Source organism: Monodon monoceros, unplaced genomic scaffold, assembly GCF_005190385.1.
Source record: "Monodon monoceros isolate NGI ecotype Baffin Bay Population unplaced genomic scaffold, NGI_Narwhal_1 Contig4285_ctg1, whole genome shotgun sequence".
Classification (NCBI taxonomy): Eukaryota; Metazoa; Chordata; class Mammalia; order Artiodactyla; family Monodontidae; genus Monodon; species Monodon monoceros.
In genome coordinates this window covers 216,297-235,482 of record NW_021700178.1, presented here as the reverse complement: position 1 = coordinate 235,482, position 19,186 = coordinate 216,297, and the positions used below count along the sequence as shown (strand labels likewise).

Below are 19,186 nucleotides of genomic sequence, written 5' to 3'. Positions count from 1 at the left end.
TCCTCTCCCCGCCCTCCGCCAGGCCTCCCGCCGACCTCACTCCCTTCTTCCAGGGTTCATCAAATAGCAGAAAAAGAGCCTCCTTAACCCGAAGTTTAGTCGAAGATCTAACTACATTCCAATTGACTTTTCTGTTTATATCTTGTAATCGGTCTAAAAGCATGAGGAAGGTTAGTGGGCATTTTGTTGGTAGGCTAAAATTTGAGGCCATCTCTAAGTTAATCTTCATGACATAAATCATCACAAGACAACCTTATTCGCGTAGTTCTTTACAGGAATTTACAAGTTATTTTCACACATAAAACCTCTGAGCCTCACAAATATCTTACAAGATTGATGGAACAGCGGGTATTATCCTCATTTTACAGCTAAACAATTAAAGCTGAGAGAGCCTGTTTTGTCAGCCAACTCAACCAGTAATGACAAATTTGTTAATAAAATCAGGAAACCAGGGCTTAGACTTGAGGTACCCTAGGATGGGGGGCAATCAGATGGGCTGGTACGGCAGTGACACGACCTGGCTGGGCACAATAAAAACTAGGGCCAGGGGGAGGATGTGGATTAGAATTGCAGGTGATCGGGCTCTGAGATTCCAGATCCCAGGCAGGAAAACAACACAGGTCAGGAAACCTAGAAGGGGCCCTCAGCACAGGTGGAGACCACAGCTGTACTTCTGGTCAAGAGCAAGGTGGTAGTTAATACCTAAAAGCCAAATAACACTTTGGTACTCTTTCTATAGTGGGGGTGAACATAGAACCAACACTACAACACAAAAAAAATCAGCACCTAGTCGGTCACTGACGTGTAATAACCAAAGTACAACTAGTACTGTGCATCCCATCTTAAGACCGCAATTTACGGTAAATTAGCATTGCTTAATCATTTGTAATGCGCCCACTTCGGATTTTGTAGGCAGTAATGTTTCTAGGTTTGGACTCCATTTCCTGAATTGCTGGTTCAGGCTTTCAGCCACAAAACAGTGTCTCTCTTCTCTTTCAAAATTTCTTTTAATAATTCTCTCATTTTGTCTTTTATGTCCTATAAAGCTTCTTCCTTCAACTGCAGTTCGGAAAAATACTCATTTTCATTTACTGCTAAGAGTTTACGTAGCCTGAAACAAACAAAAAAGAAAGAAATTAGATGGTTGTCTCCGTTCCCTGGACACGGTCCTGAGGGCCAGTTCCTTGATCTTCGATTCCCACGGGTGCCTGGCCCGCCGGCTGGTCTGAGTGGAAGCACCCTGACACCACACCCTTGGGCAAGAGAGGCGACGAAAACGCCCTCGGCCTAGGAGCGGGTTTTGGTAAACGCCACTGAGATCCTTGGGCGCCCGTCGGTAACCTCCGAGGTCTACACCCTGGAGTTTTCAGCGACAGACAGGGGAAGCAGACCCTTGGCAATACCCGGCTGCCCTGCACATCCCAGCGTTGGTCCTGAGCTCGTCTTGCCGCGCCCTCACCCTGGGCGTGTCCCGTAACTTAATTCCGCTTCGGTTTTACCTGTTGAGCCACTTTGTGAAGAGGGGATTCGGCTTCCCACCGTGACGGCTCGGCTTGGGAACAGAAGCCTGGACCCAGCGGAGGCCACGCCCACGCCCCAGGGCCGCCCAGGCAGGCGGGTGAGGGGCAGCGTCTCCCGAGCCCCGGTGGGAGGACCGCGGTCCGGGCGCCGGAGCCCCCTGGCGGGCCTATTCAGTGGGTGGAGGGGCTGGGCCAGGCGCCAAGCCCGGTGAGACGAGGCTTTCAACCAAGTCTCAACCTCCTGGGAGGCCTAAGAGAAGTGATTCACCCAAGGTCCATGGACAGAACCTGACCTTGCTCTTGCCACCCATTATACCACTTTCTCAGAGGCAGTCAATCAACACTTAAGCACCATCAAGACTCTCCAAAAGAAACACTAAGTGTATAAATCAGTAAACGGGACAATAAAAATCATTTAAAAATAATTTTAAAATAGAACAGCATAGAGATAGAAACTATTTATATTATTTCCAATGCCTATTGTGCCCCAACAAGGTTCACGCAAGGGCTGTCCTCCCAACAGTTTCCTGAATTCTGTGTTTTCACCATTAAATTCCACGATAAAGTTGGAAATCCATTCACCATTTGTAAATACATATTGATGTATTTAATAAAACTGCATGGACTATATCTTTTTCATTCCTGAATCCCAGTATTAAGTACAGTGCCTACCATGGGCCAGGTTCTCAATACTTGAATGACACAAAAATAGCCGAGACCAGCAAGTTTTTTCTGGGTGGGCTTGACAGAATTTCTGTACTTGCTGGGGTCACCATGAAATCCATGGTCTTCAGCTTTGCATTTTCAGCAACGCAGCTTTATCAAGTTATCCTTTATCCTCAGGTGAGTAGTGAGACCCTTGGGAGCTGATTCATGGCAGGGTGGCTTTGTAACGTGTCACCTTGACTAGGCTACGTTTCCCAGTACTCCCTTCCCCGTACGCTTCCGGTTAGGATGGGCCACAAGAGACATTTTGCGTGATATCTGGAGGGCAGAAGTGAAGCAGCAGCACACTCGGAAGGTTGGTGCAGGGGCACCAGGCACTGTTGCAGTTCACACATGTCATTTATCTGCTGGCTCACCTCGTTGGTATGGGGCAGCAGTCAGGCCTGCAGCCAGGCCTGCAGCTGCTCCACCTTCCCCAGGATCTTCCTTCGGCTTCTCTAATTCCTGGCCCAGATGCATATTTAACTCTGTGATGAAGGGCACCAGCTTCTTCTGCAGGAAACCCACATCATCGAAGTTGGAGGTGGTGAGAGGCTGACATGGGTTCCGGGCCATCCGCGTGGTTTGCAGCTCGTGCTCGTGGGCGCCAGTGTCTCCTCGGTCTCCCACTCTTTACATCCATCTTCCCTTCCCGATTGCCTGCCCTGCAGACTTCAAGCTCCAGCATTAGATGTAAAAACAACAGCCTTACAGAGACTGTTCAACCAGCTCCCACAACTGCATAAGGTCAAATCCCTACAATAAATCTTTTAATATACATATTTATATGTACATATACACATAAAATCTTTATATTAGTGATGCTGCTTTTCTGACTGTATCCTCATACACACAATAACCAAACTCTTATCTCATGAATCAGAATGCTATTCAAATAAACTTCACTTAGGACATCACTGTCAAAATACCACTAGAATACTAGGGTTGAGTGGTTGGATCCTTGGGCGGGGGAGCAAAACAGTATCAATAAAATTATCCAGTCTTGCCTCTGGCTGAAGTAGGCAGGGTGAGGCAACGGAAGGAGAAGAGGAGGGTGGCAGAGGGCTATATAATGAGTTAAACTAAAGAAAAGTTTAATCTACATCTGAATTATCTCAAGCTGCAGGGCTGGGACTAGAGTAAGGCAAGCGAAGCACATAGGCTACAAAATTTAAGGAGGGAGGCATGCACTCAGTCCTGCCACTGTAAAGCTAACTAAGTAACGAATCACAGGTCTAATCTTCTTGGCACTTTATGCAGAATTGGAAAGTGAGGCAGGGCTGAGCCAAGACTGGCCCTTAGGCAGGACTTGTAGCAGGAACTCGGACTCCTAGTAGATAGGGGCTGAGAGCAGAAACCAAGCACAAAGGTCACCAAGGGACAGGGGATTCGAGTTGTGAGGAATGATGAGCCAGTCCAGGAGCTTTACTTCTGAAGGCTGCTTTGGCTGAGGACGGGGAGTGACGGTAACAAGCAGCGCCAATGGGGAAAGATGCCCTTTGGGTTTGAGGGATCCTATGCAGCACCCAAGGCCTGGGAAGAACCCAGTCTCAGGAGTCACGGGTGCTCTGATAAGGTGGCACCATCCACAATGCCCTGGTGCTCCCTAAACCACCCTAAGGGCAGCAGTGTTAAGGGATTTGTTATAAAGCTTAGAGTAATCCACCTTGTTTTCAAGGTCACTGACAGGAAACTTGCGTTAATATAACATTATTACACACTATTAGATATAGGTTATAGTTAACAGTTTAGTGGCTTAACTTAGGACAAGGCTTTTACAACCTGGGTCTGATTCTAGGCTCTATCAATATTAGCTGTTCAACACTGGACAAGTTACGTAGTTTCTCTGCATCTCAGTTTTCCTGTCTGCAAAAATGGGCAAAACCAATGCCTTTCTAGAAAGATGTTTCTGAGGACTAAACTAGGTCCATGGGAGGAACTCACCAAATAGCAGTTCCTTTCCTCATTTATTCACATTACATTCCCAATTGCTGTCTCCCTGAGGAAATGTTTAGTCACGGCCAGGTCTCATCCAAATGTATTTAAAATTATTTATGATGATGGCTTGTTTAGGCTGAAGGTGGCTTTAATTACATCCCATCCCAACTCCCCCATCCTTAATATCCACACTTCTCAGGCTCTTGGGATTTGCACCGGTTGGAGCAGGTGCACCAACTTTCTACTCTTTTCCTTCCTTTTCTGCTTACTTCCTCTATAAGCTCAAAGTACTGAACAGGCCTGCTCCTCTGGTTTGGTGGTAGGTTTTCCCAGTTCCTACTGACTCCCACACAAGCCCTGGCAATCCATCTATGGTCCAGCCTCTGAGCAGATCAGTGTTGTCTCTCATAAAGTCGGTCTGTAAATATCACCTTGAGTCCTACAGTCTGCAGAAGCCTCCAGTCTACTGCTTTCTAGCTCCAGGTTTTTTAAGGTCCTTGGACCTAGAGAAGAGGGAGCAGGTCTGTATGTTGAATGAGGTTCCCTATATGCAAAATGGAGCATCACAAACCATTCCCTACTCTTCCATTTCCCCTTAATTTTCCCTTCTCTCTTCTAAAATCTTCCATTACAGACAATGTAGCACATCAAGCACATCATTACCTTCTCCAGTAATATGTAATGACTTCATGCATAGGGGAAATAAGTCTCCCCAGTTGGATTATAAGCTCCCTGATGGCAGAAATCCTGTATCTTCTGAAGGATAAGCCTTCCAGGGTCATTGATTCACCACTGTATCTGCCACACTGCAGTGTACCCAGAAGGGCCGCAATCAGTACCTCAGTACTTGCCCAGGTGCAGGTGGAGAAGTCTCTGGCCTGCAGACACTAGTTTGCAGGAACAAAGGAATCCAGGAGTTTAGGCCAACAGGTTTATGTTGCCTGTGTCTGGGGCTCTGTTCAGGGCTGTCAGCAGTTCTGCAGGGGGCAGCATCCCCCTGTCCTCCTCCCACCGTCCCAGTCCTTACAGGCACCTATCCTGCCTTCTACTGCCACGCCTGTGGGGACAGTCCTGTGCAGCAGCTAAAACAGTAAATGACCTCAATGGGCTCTGGAAAGGCTGAAGAAAAACAGCCTAATCCCTTCCACAGAGGATACTCCAGTTGTATGTGGACCCAGATCACAAAGCCATCTTAGGACCCAGGTCTCCTGCCCACCCACCATTGCCCAGCCCACCCATTCATCTTTTGGAGACTCCACAGGCCTTCAAGACCCCGAATGATAATTCTCTGAATAAGAACTTATATATTAAGCCTGACCTCTGTGGATTTTCTTAGGGATATGGGGACAAGGCTTTCCTTTTCTTTTTCTTTCAAATCTCATCACAGGTCACCAAATCCTCTCCCCGCATCACCTCCCGTAACCCTCCTCAAGAACAGCCCTGACCTGGACCTCAGGAGAAATCTCTAAGGTCCTGTACAAACCCCGTCACTGACTGTGACAAGAGCAGTGGTGTGGGGCCTTTACCTCCCACAACACCATGCCAAAACGCTGAGTGTACTTTTAAGACTCAGGGCCCACATCTGACAGGCACCCCACCCAATCCCATCCCCACCCCTCCCTGTGGAGGGCACACCTTGGCAACCAGACTGCTGTGTCCCGGAGGCGGGTTCCACCCAGGCTGAAAATCTCCGTGATCTGGGGAAGAATTAACACCAGGGTCAACATGGCTGGTGGGGCTAAAGCAGGGTCAGGAGAGTGAGGTGTCCCCCAGCACTGACCACGGGCGTGCCAGCCCCTCCTGCCTCCTCCTCTGGGGCCAAGTCAGCGGTGGGGTCATCCTTGTTCTCATCCTCCTTGTCCTCCTCAGGGTCAGGTGGCTCTTGCTTCACAGGTGGCAGGCCTGGGTCTACTGCCTGGGGGAGGTGGAAAACGGGCAGTTGTCAGAAGGGTAGGGCTGGCCTGAGGAAAGTGTCTCTATCAGCCAACATGTCACTGTGCTGACAATCCCACTTCTGTCACACTTGAGCACAGAAAAACCATCTCTCTGCCTACAAACCTTTCCCATTCCTCACAGATTTCCATTCTTCTGTTAGCTGGGCAGCAAAGCAGGCAAAACTAGTTGCCTGGGGAGGGTGGGGCATCTGTCAGACAGGCGGGATGATTCTGTGAGAGGCTGTCATCAGCACACTATTACTTTGCTCAAAGAACCACCATCATGGCTCACCATCACTCTGCTCACAGACCACCCATCACTGACCCCCACCTTGCTGGGGCAGCCAGGCAGCAATACAGGAGAAGTCAGGATGGCTGTGCCCGGTGTCCAGTCTTCCTGGGCATCCGCCTTCTCTTGCTTCACCTGGGGTAAGGCCACGACCCAACTCAGGCCAGGGCACTGGGCCTCCTGCGTGAAGGAGGATGGCAGCAGACTTGGTCCCAGCTTCCCCACACGAGGCTGGGTGGGGTCGGGAAGGGCAGGATAAGGTGGGACCCTCACCTGTAACAGAGCCGCTGTGGAGGCTGGAGCTGGGCCAGGCACCTGCACGGGACTGCTTGCACCCTCCCGCAAGAACACGAGGTCGGTGCCAGGCGGGGGCAGCACAAATCCACTGCCTGCTTCCTGCTTCACTGGAGTCTGGGCACGGTCTGGCTGGGCCATGGGCGTGACCAAGGGAGGCTTCGGGGTCTGACCCAGACGGGGCCTTCGAGCAGAGCCAGGCCTCTTTCGACGCGGGTAAGGTGTGGGTGGCCCGGCACCATCCTCGGAACCTGCCCAGACACTTGGCAGCAGCCGCTTCTGTGAGGAGAGGTGGGGTGTTATGGCCGCTGGGTACAATGGCCAACCACACTACCCTGCCCCGATCAATGTGCCTGTGACTCCGCTTCCCCCACCCCCGTTAATCCCAGCACAGAGTCTCCTCAGGTATGAGCCCCTCGTCACCAAGCCTGCTAGTCTCCTGTTGGCAATGCCAGTGCCACCCAGATTCTTCATTTATCTCAGCACAATGTCTGCTAATTGCTGGCCGAACCCCTTGCCCCACCCACCGCTCTGAAGCTGCAGGACCCATCTGGCCGGTCCCCACCCACCTACCAGGCTGGCCCATCCCTCTCAGGCACCGGGGGGCCTGGCACTGATCGTCCCACCCACCTGACCCATCCTGCTGCACCCACCATAGCAAACTGCAGGCACTGGCGCCAACGACACTTCTGGCGCTTCTGGTTGCTGCCCCCGAATTTGGGCTTATCACAGCAGAAGTCGCAGTGGCCACAGTCCATCCGCCGCAGGCAGGCCGCACAGGCCCCACACTTGCGGTTCTGCCGACGGTTCGTGTAAGGCTGCTGGGGAGCAGAGGGACAGGGGACGCTGTCACTAGGACAGTTACAATGCTGCTCCTGTTACTCCTCCACTAGCCCCACTGGAGGGAACTGGCTGGACACTGGTCTTAGCCTGACTCCCCACTAGTCACACCTCAGTGTCTGCTAGTCGAGCACCAGGCAGTATCACTGTACCGGATGGCCCTTGATACCACGAGGACTGTGGCTGCTCCAGCACGGTATCCATCGTTCTATCTGCTAGTCCCCCACTAGCTACCAAGACAATGTCTTTGACCCCCATCTCCAGCAGGATTTTGCTGACACTCTTTTAGCTCCCATCACTGCACCTGCAACATCTGCTCATCCTGCGTGAACTTCAGTCACCGTGCCAGCTGTTCCTCTATTAGTCCCACTAGAGTGCTGGTTCATCCGACATTAGGTGCTGTCAATGCACCTGTTGATCCCATATTAGTGCCTACCCCACTGTCTGCTCATCCCACACTAGCACCCATCACTGTGCCTTACTATTCCCTTATTAGGCCCATGGAGCATCTGCTTCTTTGGGGTTAACCAAGTGCCCTGGGAGAGTCTAGGCTTGTCCAGGTAGGGTGCGGCCACTCACTAGCTCGTCCTCGTCTACACAGTAATAGATGAATTCAGCAGGTGGCGAGGGGGCCAGGGCTCTGGGGTGCTGCAGAGGCAAATGGGGTGGGGTCAGGGCAGGTAGTGGGTGAGGTTACGGTTGTGCCTTCCCCCTGCCCACCAGGGCCTCACCAGCTCTGGAGACTCTGGAGGCTGCGAGGGCGGAAGTGCAGGCAGTGGCTGGGTTCGGGGGGGGCGCCGCCGGGGAGCCACCTTGGAGTCGCAGCCTCCCCTGCGGCGGCCGTGTTTACCCTGAGAGAAAGCCAGAAGGACAGTTTAGGCTTGGTGGCACCAGGTAGACACGGGACCACCTGCTTCCCCCGAGGTGTGCAGGAAGCATGCATGTGGGACAGGCAGGCAGAGGGTGGGCCGGGGCACTCACAGCAGGGGGAGCCACAGCTAGGGGAGGGCGTCGTTGACATCGCTGATGGTGGCGGCGGAGGCGGTGTGCAAGGTGCTGGCAGACAGGGGCAGGCGGGGCCGAGGAGGTGAGCACGGGACGGGGGAGAAAAGAAGACATGAGGTGGGCAAGGCCAGGTTGGGACGAAGCAGCGGCAGCTGTAACAGTACAATGAGCTCTGCCGCGGCCCACCAGCGCCGGCCCCTCCAGCCTGACTCACCCGCAGGCAACGCCGCTGGACGCACCTCCACTGGCGCCTGAGACCAGGGCGGGGAGGGCGAAGGCAGACTCGACAACGGCCACAGTCCTCTCGGGTCTGACAGCCCCGGCACACTCCACACCCTCGGCTCTGTGGGGGGCCGGAGGTGTGACGCATGGGGCCAGGGCTATGAGGGTCAGGAGTGCAGGTGAGCCTTGGGCCCACCCCACCTGCCCGACTCACCCTTTCCACAATCCGGAGGCACCGTCTTCGCTCACACTTGCAGAACAGCCCCGAGGCCACATCATGGGGCAACTGCAGAAGGCAGGTGGAGCAGGCCCCACAGTCTTCTGTTACCTGGCAGGCCGCACACTCCCCGCAGCCCACACGCTGCCAGGAATGGGCGGGGCAAGGTCACAGGTCCAGGCAGAGTGGCTCCAGGAGCACTGCCCCTCGTGTGTCTACTGACCCCACACTGGCCCCCATCATCATGTCTGCTCGTCCCCCATTTGTCTCATCACTCACTGTCTGATGACTACTGATTAGCCACCATCATTGAGGCCATAACGATGTCTACTGTTCCCCTGTGAACCTCGTCACTGTGTCTACTGATTAACTCCCATGACCGTCAGCTGACTGTAGCTAGCTCCCTACAAAATGACTCTGACACCCTGTGGATCCATCACTGTTCCTTCGGACTCTCACCAGCCCCTATCACATCCTGCTCCCACCGCACACTTGTGAGGAGGAAGCAGGTCGTGCTTACCTTAAACATCCTCTGCTCTCGGTTGAAAGCAATTCTCTGTGCTGTAGGGAGGGAGAGAGTAGAAGAGAAATGTGAAGGGAGCATCAGATACCTGACCTCATGACTGCCTCCATCCTGACATCTACCATTCAATCTCCAGCCAGACACCTGTGTCCTAGCCTGACGCCAAGCCTGCTCCGGCTCTACCTCCCAGTGCTCCAGGGGCCACTCACCTCGGCAGTCCTTGCATAGAGTCTTGAGCCGCTGCCGTCGGGTTCCATCCCCTGAAAAGCTGATTCCACAGTTCTCACAGCACCTGGGACAGGAAACATGGGTGTGGGGCCGAGTGCACCCCCAACCACAGCCCTCGTGGACCTGGCTCACTTGAGGCTGACACTCACCCAGGCGCAGGAAGTGAGGCTGGGACTGTGCCAGCATCAGCCTTGGTCTCATCCCTTGGGGCCTCCTTCCTGACTTCGCTCTTCGAAGGTCCAACCTGACGTTTCTGAGCCTTGGCTGGCTTCGAAGGCTTCTTCCGCTTCCTGCTGGGGATGGCCAAGGAATGGGCCTGGAGATAAGAGCAAGGGCAGGAAGATGTAAGTCAGCGGGTGGGTGTTAGGTGGCTCAGCCACTCCTGCCTGGGTATCGCACACTGTACAGTACCTTGGGGGCTGGATAGCACAGGATGCCTTGTTTGAAGTCGAAGAGGGTGAGATCGCACGCAGGGCCCAGGTATCGGGTCAGCTCAACTTTGCTTCGGATCCTGTCTCCTGTGGGGCTGGGGGTGGGCCAGGACGGGTTGGTACCTAGGTGGAACCACTGCCACTCCACCCTCACAACCCTCCCACTGGGCTGGTGAATAGGCCTGCAGAGCTGGTGGGATACAGGAGGCAGCCTGGGATCAGCCTACGAGCCCCGACCAAGTAACTACCCCAAATAATCCTGAACAGCAGGAAGATAAAAGGTGTATAAATACCAGCAAGTATACAAACAGTAATAAGTAATATAAATGTAAACAGATGTGCATGTATTTATAACGTGTGCTACTAGTGGTATTTTATGTAAGTGAAAATAAACACAAATAGGAGCACAAATACATTGAATAATGTAACTGTGTTAGCATTACATACTAAATACATAGACAAAGAAAACTTATATAAGACACAAACAAATGTTTTAAATATAGCTGGCCCTTGAACAACACAGGTTTAAACTGCGCAGGTCCACTTATACATAGATTTTTTTCAATAAATATACTGGAAAATTTTTTGGAGATTTGTGACTATTTAAAAAAACTCAATGAACCACGTAGCCTAGAAATATTGAAAAAATTAAGAAAAAGGTGTGTCATGAATGCACAAAATATATGTAGTACTAGTCTATTTCATCTTTTACCACCGTAAAATATACATAAATCTATTATAAAAGTTTAAACATCAAAACTTATTTATCACACACTTAAAGACTGTATGTGGTACCATTCGCAGTCAAGAGAAATGTAAACAAACATAAAGATGCAGTATTATACCATAACTGCATAAAATTAACTATAGTACGTATTGTACTACTATAATCATCTAACAGCCACCTCCTGTTGCTACTGCAGTGAGCTCAAGTGTTGTGAGTATCTGCTTAAAATGCCATGGAAGGCTAGTCATCTCCGAGTGAGCAGGCTGTTTCTCCAGTAAACTGCACATCACAGTAGAAAGTGACCCCTTGCGGTGGTTCTCATGTCATTTTCATCGCGTTTAGCGCAATACCGTAAATCCTGAATAACATCATGGGACCCATAACAAAGTGTAACTAGCTATGCTGGAAGTGCTCCCAAGAAGCAGAAAAAAGTCATGACATTACAAGAAAAAGCAGAGTTGCTTGACATGTACCATAGACTGAGATCTGCAGGTGGTTGCCCTCCAATTCAAGATTAATGAATCCAGTTGTAAGGACTATTGTAAAAAAAAAAAAAAGGAAATTCATGAATCTATCGCTGCAGCTACACCAGCAGCTCGAAAACCTTGTATTTTTTGCAAAACACCTTTTTATCTCGCACTGAAAGTGCAGCTCTTATGTGGATGCAGGATTGCTATAAGAAAGCCATACCTATAAATTCCAATATAATTCAAGAAAAAATGAAGTCACTGTAATGACAGCTTAAAGCAAAAGGAAGGTGAAGTCTCTAAAGCCGGAGAATCTAATGCCAGCAAAGGATGGTCTGATAATTGTAGAAAGAGGTTTGGCTTTGAAAGTGTCAAGATAACAGGAGAAGCAGGTTCTGCCAACCAAGGGGCAGCAGACAAGTTCCCAGACGCCATTAAGAAAATCATTGAGAAGAAAGGATACCTGCCTGAACAAGTTTTTAATGCAGATCAAAGTGCCCTATTCTGCAAAAAAAATGCCAGAAACGACATATATTAGTAAGAAAGAGAAGTGAGCAACACGATTTAAAGCTGGAAGGGACAGGCTAACCCTACTGCTTTGTGCAAATGCAGTCAGGTTTATGATCAGTACTGCCCTTATCTATAAAGTTGCTAACCCTAGAGCCCTGAAGGGAAAAGACAGACCCCAGCTGCCAGTCTTTTGGTTGTACAAGAAGACCTGGACAGCGAGAACCCTTTTTTTTATTGGTTCCATTGATGCTCTGTCCCTGAAGTCAGGAAGTACCCTGCCAGTAAGGGACAGCCTTTAAAGTTCTTTTGATATTGGACCACACCCCTGCCCACCCAGAACCCCATGAATTCAACACCAAAGGTGTCGAAGTGGTCCACCTGCCCCCAAACACAATGTCTCTAATTCAGCCTCTAGATCAGGGGGTCATAAGGACCTTTAAGGCTCATTACACACAGTGCTCTATAGAAAAGACTGTCAACACTATGGAAGAGAACCTTCATAGACAGAACATCATGAAAGTCTGGAAAAATTACACCACTGAAGACGCCATCGTTATAGAAAAGGCTGTGAAAGTCATCAAGCCCAAAACAATAACTGCTGCTGGAGAAAACTGTGTCCAGATGTTGAGCATGACTTCCCAGAATTTACGACCAAGTCAATCAAGGATATCATGAAAGAGATTGTGGATATGGCAAAAAGGGGGGAGGGGACGAAGGGTTTCAAGACATGGATCTTGGATTCAAGAGCTATCAGACACCACACCAGAGGAATTAACACAAGACGACTTGATGGAGATGAACGCTGCCGAACCAGTGCCAGATGATGAGGAAGAAGACGAAGAAAAAGGAGTGCCAGAAAAAAACTGACATTAGACAATCTAGCAGAAGGGTTCCGATATTCAAGAATACTTTGACTTATTTTACAACACGGACCCTTCTATGATATGGACACAAACTAAAGCAAACAGTGGAAGAAAGATTGGTACTGTGTAGAAACATTTTTGGAAAAGTGAAAAAGCAAAAAGGTCAGACAAGAAATTACCATGTACTTCTGTAAAGTTACACCGAGTGTTCTGGCCTTCCTGCCTTCCCTTCCACCTCCTCTCCTTCTGCCTCTGCCACCCTCCTCAGCAAGACCAAACCCCTCCTCTTTCTCTTCCTCCTCAGCCTAATCAACGTGAAGACAACAAAGATGAAGACCCTTATGATGATCCACTTCCACTTAACAAACAGTAAATAATCATCAGGCTGTACAGTTAATACTTACCTATCGTGTTTGTGCGTGAGTATCTTTGTGTGAAAACCTAACAACTGTACGGCAAGAACTGTATGAGACGTTTCATCACCCAAGTATTCACCTGTGCGAGACTTGAAGTGGATTGCCTATACTTACACAGGCATAAGGTGAGTGATATTTAATACAAACTTAACATGTTAGTTTTCTCACTGTTTTATAACTTTGCTTTCAAAGAATTACATTACCATATGGTATGCCTCTCTCTCTGGCAATCAGGGAAACTGCCTATCGTCACAGGTAAGTGGTTTTTAAAAATGTAACAATGTTCCCAATACTGTATTATGAATATGATTATAATACTGTATGCCATAAAAATTTTACAATTCATTCATTAGTGTACAGGTGAGGCTACCATGAAGCAATCCATGAAGCAATCGTATCAATTATAGTACCCTACCATAAAGCAATCATATTGCTCCTTCTTAGTTATCAATGCATGAATTGTTATACCTGTAAATAAACGTAAATTTTTCAATTATCTTTTCATTTTTGATGTCTGGTATTAGTAATATGTATAATATCTACAATGTTTTGTATCATATAAGACAATATTGATGTAGGTACTGACATACAAGCAATTCATCTTGTAAACAGATGATGTAAACTTATGGTATTGATAAATACAGTACAGTACTGTAAATGAACTTTTTCTTCCTTATGATTTTCTTTTTTTTTGGCTGCACCGCACGGCTTGCAGGATCTCAGTTCCCTGACCAGGGATTGAACCCGGGCCACAGCAGTGGAAGCCCAGAATCCTAACCACTAGGCCACCAGGGAACTCCCTTATGATTTTCTTAATCTCTTCTCTAGCTTATTTTACTGTAAGAATACAGTATATGATATATACAACATACAAAATACGTGTTAACTATTTATGTTATCGGTAAGGCTTCCAGTCAACAGTAGGCTATTAGTAGTTAATTTTTTTGTGTGTTTGTTTTTTTTGCCGCGCCACATGACACTCAGGATCTTAGTTCCCCCACCAGGGATTGAACTCATGCCCCTGCAGTGGAAGTGCACAGTCTTAACCACTGGACCGCCAGGGAAGTCCCCAGTAGTTAACTTTTTAAGGAATCAAAAGTTATATGTGGATTTTCGACTGCACAGGGGATTGGCACCCCTAATCCCTACATTGTTCAAGGGTCAACTGTACACATATAAGTGTACATATAGATATACATACAAATACATATGTAAACAAATAAATGCAACTACATACAAAACAAAGTATAAGTAACTGATGTTGGGAGACAATATTCCACAGGTCTCTCACATTTCTACATGTCTTTCAAGAGCAGCATTGACTATCCTTTGTTATGAACTATCTTTTCAAGGATATGTGTACAGCATCAGCCTTGGAAGACAAGAGATAGGGTGTCCTTCCAGAGCAAAGCGAAGGCATCCTTACTGTCCTAACATTATAAAAGACTGGATTCCTTAAGCTCAAGGTTCCTCTCCTACAACACAACCCAGTGCGTGTGTAGGTGCTAATTAATTACTCTCTTCATGTCACCCTGTGGGAACTGGCATTTGGTGAACTGGCACAATAACGATGACATACTGGATGCTGCTAATGCTGTGAGTAATAAACTGTCTTTCATCTCTGAACCAGAAGCCTCATATCTCCTACTAGCATCCACAGAACCGCGACACATTCACTTGCTATCTTGCCTTAATTAGGGTAAAATCTCTGGCCTTTTCAGTTCTTGATCATTGCACTTATATTTATAAATTTTGAAAGTTTTATAAAAATTGTAAATATGTGGATAAACGTACAACTAATATAAATAAACATATAAACATTTAATATAAACATTTAAAAAATACCATACGTTTATTTATAAACATATAAATAAGTGTAATTGTAGGTACAATTTTACTATATTCCTCCAAGGAAACAACAACTTACATACAAAAAAAGTTTAAGAAATTTAATAACTGTATCACTAACATATTCTAAAAGACCTTAAATCCTTAAATGTAACTGGTTTATAAAAATGTATTTTCATGTATTTACAGTCAATTCTCATTATTCACAGTAATCTGTTCTATAAAGTCACCTTGAACACTCAATTAGTGAGTACAGGACCACTGCTCCTAATGGAACTACAGGTTAGGTTCCTGTAAGCCTCTGGTCACATTTTGTCAGCTGATCAGTATGTAACCTTGTTTTATGTGTGTTTCTGTTTAAAGACACCCTGCTTAATACAGTCCTCTTACAAATAATTAACTGCATGGCCTTTGAATGATTTAAAGCCAGGAGCTTTGGAAGCCATCTGTGTTATATAGGTTCCTTTGTCGATGTAAAACAAGCCAGTCTCATCAGCACTGAAAACCTACTCTTCTACATAACCCTTTTCCTGTATAACATTATCAGGTGTTTTTTAAATTCCTCCACAGTCTCTTATCTGCAGAACCTGCCTCACTTGCAAATTTAACACTTTTCACGATGTATCACCTTCTGAAACGTGTGAGCCAGCCATCACTAGCTGAGACAGGCTTAACATTTTCATAACCCTGGGTAACATGACTGTCAATGTCCTTTGCTTTCAGCCTCACAACGCTGTCCACTACACTTTAATCATCAGCTCATGGTTCCGCGAATTTAGCCACTTTAACACCTTTTCCTTAGCTTCATCAGATACTATAGATGTTACTTTAGCAGCCTCATGTACTAATTGGCAAATTTCCTCTTCTTTTTCTAGATATACTGCCTTTTTGATTTATTAACATTGAACTCACAGCCAACAGCACTGCAACTCATGCCTGAACAAAACTTATTTAATATGTATTTCTGCATATGGCACATCCCCGACTTCTTGCACTTAGAACACTGGACAGCACTTCAACACTACACTTGGGGGCAACTACAAACAGCAAAATCACCATTAAAAAGTACAAAAATGCAAAAAACAGAACACTAAATAGACCTCAAAAAGGATACTTATTTACAGTACAAGAGCTAAAATAAGAAAGCCTCGTACAACCTCGGCTGGGAACACATGCATCAGGCGACTTATTTTTCGCTGCTCTGTGCATATCCACAAATGACCATGAAAGCACAGTGAGTATGACTTTGGGGGTACAAACAAATTTTAGTAAGCAAATTTGCAAATATGGAAACTGCAAATAATAAGGACCAACTGTATATGCATAATTTAACCCCACCCCCTGATTTCACCCTGCCTAACCAGGCCCAGCCCTAACGCCTGACTCTGTCCACAACCCACCCAGTACCTCTGGTAATAGGTGTCTGAGCGTCCACAGGTGGCACCTGACTTGCGAAAGACCTCACGGCGCTTCCAGCCAGGGCCCAGGGCCGGGCAGTCCAGCCAGTCCTCAGCCATGGGGCCACAAGAAGGAGCAGCGGCCTGCAACATGGAGGGGGCAGTGGGAGAAACTGAGGCTCTAGGGAGGAACACGTTGTGCCCCAGGCCGCACAAACCCACGGATCTATTAATGCTTGTTTAAGATCTAGGACCTGCCACAAGCAACTGGCCAATGTAAGGAAGAGAAAAAACCCCATCCCCACTCCATTCTTCCCTGTCCTGGGCCCAGGAGCTTGTCATTCCCCCCACCTCTTGACCGGGTAGCCCCATCCTCAACCTAAGGGTCCCCATCCTCAATGCATCCCTCACTCTCAGCGTCCTAATCCCCAATCCCCCCCAGCCTCAGCTTGAGAGACCTCAGTCCTCCCATCCTCGGCACAAGAGGCCCCCATACGACTCGTCCCCAGACCCAGGTCCCAAACTCTCCCTCAGCATCCTAACCTCCCATTCATTCCCTTCCTTGACCCAGGAGTCACTAATCTCTCTTTCAGTCTTTTAACTCTCCCATTCCTTCCCTGTCTGCTGTCCTCTTATCCTGCTACCTCAGTATTATTGCCTCGACTTCCTCTGTGTCCTCTGCCACAGAGCCCCCAGCTCCTCCATATCATTGACAACCTCGCCCACCTTATTTTCCCTCTGTCGGTGCTCTAAGCCACAATTTCTTCCCAAGCCCCCAAACCTCCCTATTCCGCTCTTCTGCAACTAAAAAGTTCCCTTCAGCGTCCTCATCCTCCCATCAGCTTTAGACACCCTGATTTCTCCCTTCCGCGTTTGAACCCCTCCACCCCATTCCTCTCCTCTTGGGCCAGGATCATGCCATCCCTAACTGTCAGCGCTCTGACCCCCTATTTTTCATCGTCCTCCATATGAGACCCCCGAGCCTCCCTTTCAGCATTCCAACGCATTTCTCCCCGTCATCAGCCTGAGAGCCCCTAATTTCTCCCCTTGAGCGTTCTGGACCCCCATTTCTCTCTCCTTAACCTGAGAGGCCCCGATATCTGCCCTCAGCGTTCGGATCCTCCCCTATTCCTCTCCGTCCTCGCCCAAGATCCCGACACTTCCACCTGTCAGTCTTCTGAGCCCATTCCTCCCCGTCCTTCCCCTAAATTCCCCCATTACTCCCCTTCAATATTCCGACGCCGCCATTCCTCCCACTCATCGGCCTGAGGGCCCTTCACTGCTCTCCGTCAGCGTTCTGAGCCTCAATTCTTCCCCATTCTCCGCCTGAGCGGTCTCCATTTCCACCCCCACGACTGTCTCACCAGCTCGGCTCCCGGCCGGTACCTTCCACCGCTCTAGGTCCGCTGACCCATGGCGAGGGTCCCGCCTGTGGCTCTCGCCTTGCCCAGCTCCTCTTCTTCCTCCTCCGCAGCCGCTTCCTCAGAAGCTGTAGCTGTCGCCGTCGCCGTCGCCGTCGCCGTCGTCGCCGCCGCCGCCGCCGCCGCCGCCGCCGTTCGTTGCTCCAGGAACCGGATATCCGCCGCCCAACTCTCGGGCTCCGCCCCCTGGCGGGACGCCTGCGCACTAATACCCTGCCTGCGCGAACCCTTAGCGGGGAAGACTCCACGCCTGCGTGCTGAGTCCGGTGGAGGAGCGTGCCCCTTTTGAAGGGACTTGCTGCGCTTGCGCGCCGACGTCCCACTCAGGCCCGCGCCTCATCGGAGACTTGCAGCGCCTGCGCACCTCGCTTCGCGCCCCTCCGTCCATCTCGTTCTCGCCTGCGCTCTCCAGTCCCAACCTAAGGGGAGGAGGGGGATTGGGGTTGGTCCTGGTCTCTGGTTGGTTGGCGATCTCCACAAGGAGTAACTGGGAGGGAGGAGCGGAGAAGGCTGGGGTCGTGCCAGAACACTCCTCTTGCGCCTGTTACCTTGGTCGCGCCTGTGCTCTACCGTTCCTCCTGTCAAGGAAAAATTAATCAATAGTCGATCTAAAGAAGAAATAGAAAATTTTATTTGAGCCAACTTGAGGATTATAATCTGAAAGACAGTGTTTTGGAAAACTCTGAGGACTGTTCCATCTGTTAGAAATGGAAGGCACAGTTATGTACAGCTTTGAGACAAAGGATCAAACATCAAAATGGCACTGACTTTTTTTTTTTTTTTTTTGCGGTATGCGGGCCTCTCACTATTGTGGCCTCTCCCATTGCGGAGCACAGGCTCCAGATGTGCAGGCTCAGTGGCCATGGCTCACGGGCCCAGCCGCTCCGCGGCCTGTGGGATCTTCCCGGACCGGGGCACGAACCCGTGTCCCCTGCATCGGCAGGCGGACTCTCAACCACTGCGCCACCAGGGAAGCCTGGCACTGACACTTTACATTAAGTTAGCCAAAGGTGCTGTATGGCTGAACCACACTGACTCCATTTTTTCAGTTCCATCATAGGCCCACAGTCCTACCCTCCTCCCCTTTCTCTGTGATGGAGCTTTAGCCTACTCAGAAGGAATGCACGAGCGCCAGAGAAGTTCTCTATCAGCTTTTACCCTTGCCTTCATCTGATATGAAAATTCGAAGAACGCCTTTTGCTGACGCAGATGGTTAATGATTTGTGAGGAATAATAGTCCTGAGACCCCTGGGGAGAGAAAAAACCCTGGTTCCCGTTGGCATGGACGTGCTTCTCCCTTAGTAGTGAAACGGAGGGCTAACCTGAGTAGGCCCACCAAATTTAACCTGCCTCACTTGCTTTTAGTTTGCTTTTAGTTGATTTTAAACTAA

General features: G+C 48.9%; 1 protein-coding gene across 22 annotated transcripts; it reads right to left on the bottom strand.

Annotated features, from left to right (window-relative positions):
• Positions 1-920: 920 nt before the first annotated feature.
• LOC114884953 (methyl-CpG-binding domain protein 1) lies at positions 921-17,940 on the bottom strand. Of its 22 annotated transcripts, none has more exons than XM_029205081.1 (18): positions 17,739-17,940; positions 16,385-16,518; positions 10,127-10,241; positions 9,865-10,031; positions 9,697-9,779; positions 9,485-9,525; positions 8,962-9,108; positions 8,740-8,868; positions 8,502-8,576; positions 8,252-8,371; positions 8,100-8,168; positions 7,334-7,501; positions 6,660-6,959; positions 6,429-6,566; positions 5,944-6,078; positions 5,799-5,860; positions 4,595-4,666; positions 1,988-2,890 (listed from the first exon to the last, which is right to left on the bottom strand). In XM_029205081.1, the coding sequence occupies exons 2-17, from the start codon at positions 16,492-16,494 to the stop codon at positions 4,627-4,629; spliced, it is 1,899 nt and encodes a 632-aa protein (XP_029060914.1). In that variant the 5' UTR covers positions 16,495-16,518; positions 17,739-17,940; the 3' UTR covers positions 1,988-2,890; positions 4,595-4,626. The 22 variants fall into 22 exon arrangements, with proteins under 22 accessions (XP_029060663.1, XP_029060914.1, XP_029060827.1 ...); XM_029205174.1 differs by having other exon boundaries at positions 2,805-2,897; XM_029204830.1 differs by lacking the exons at positions 1,988-2,890; positions 4,595-4,666 and adding an exon at positions 921-1,111.
• Between the last annotated feature and the right edge of the window lie 1,246 nt (positions 17,941-19,186).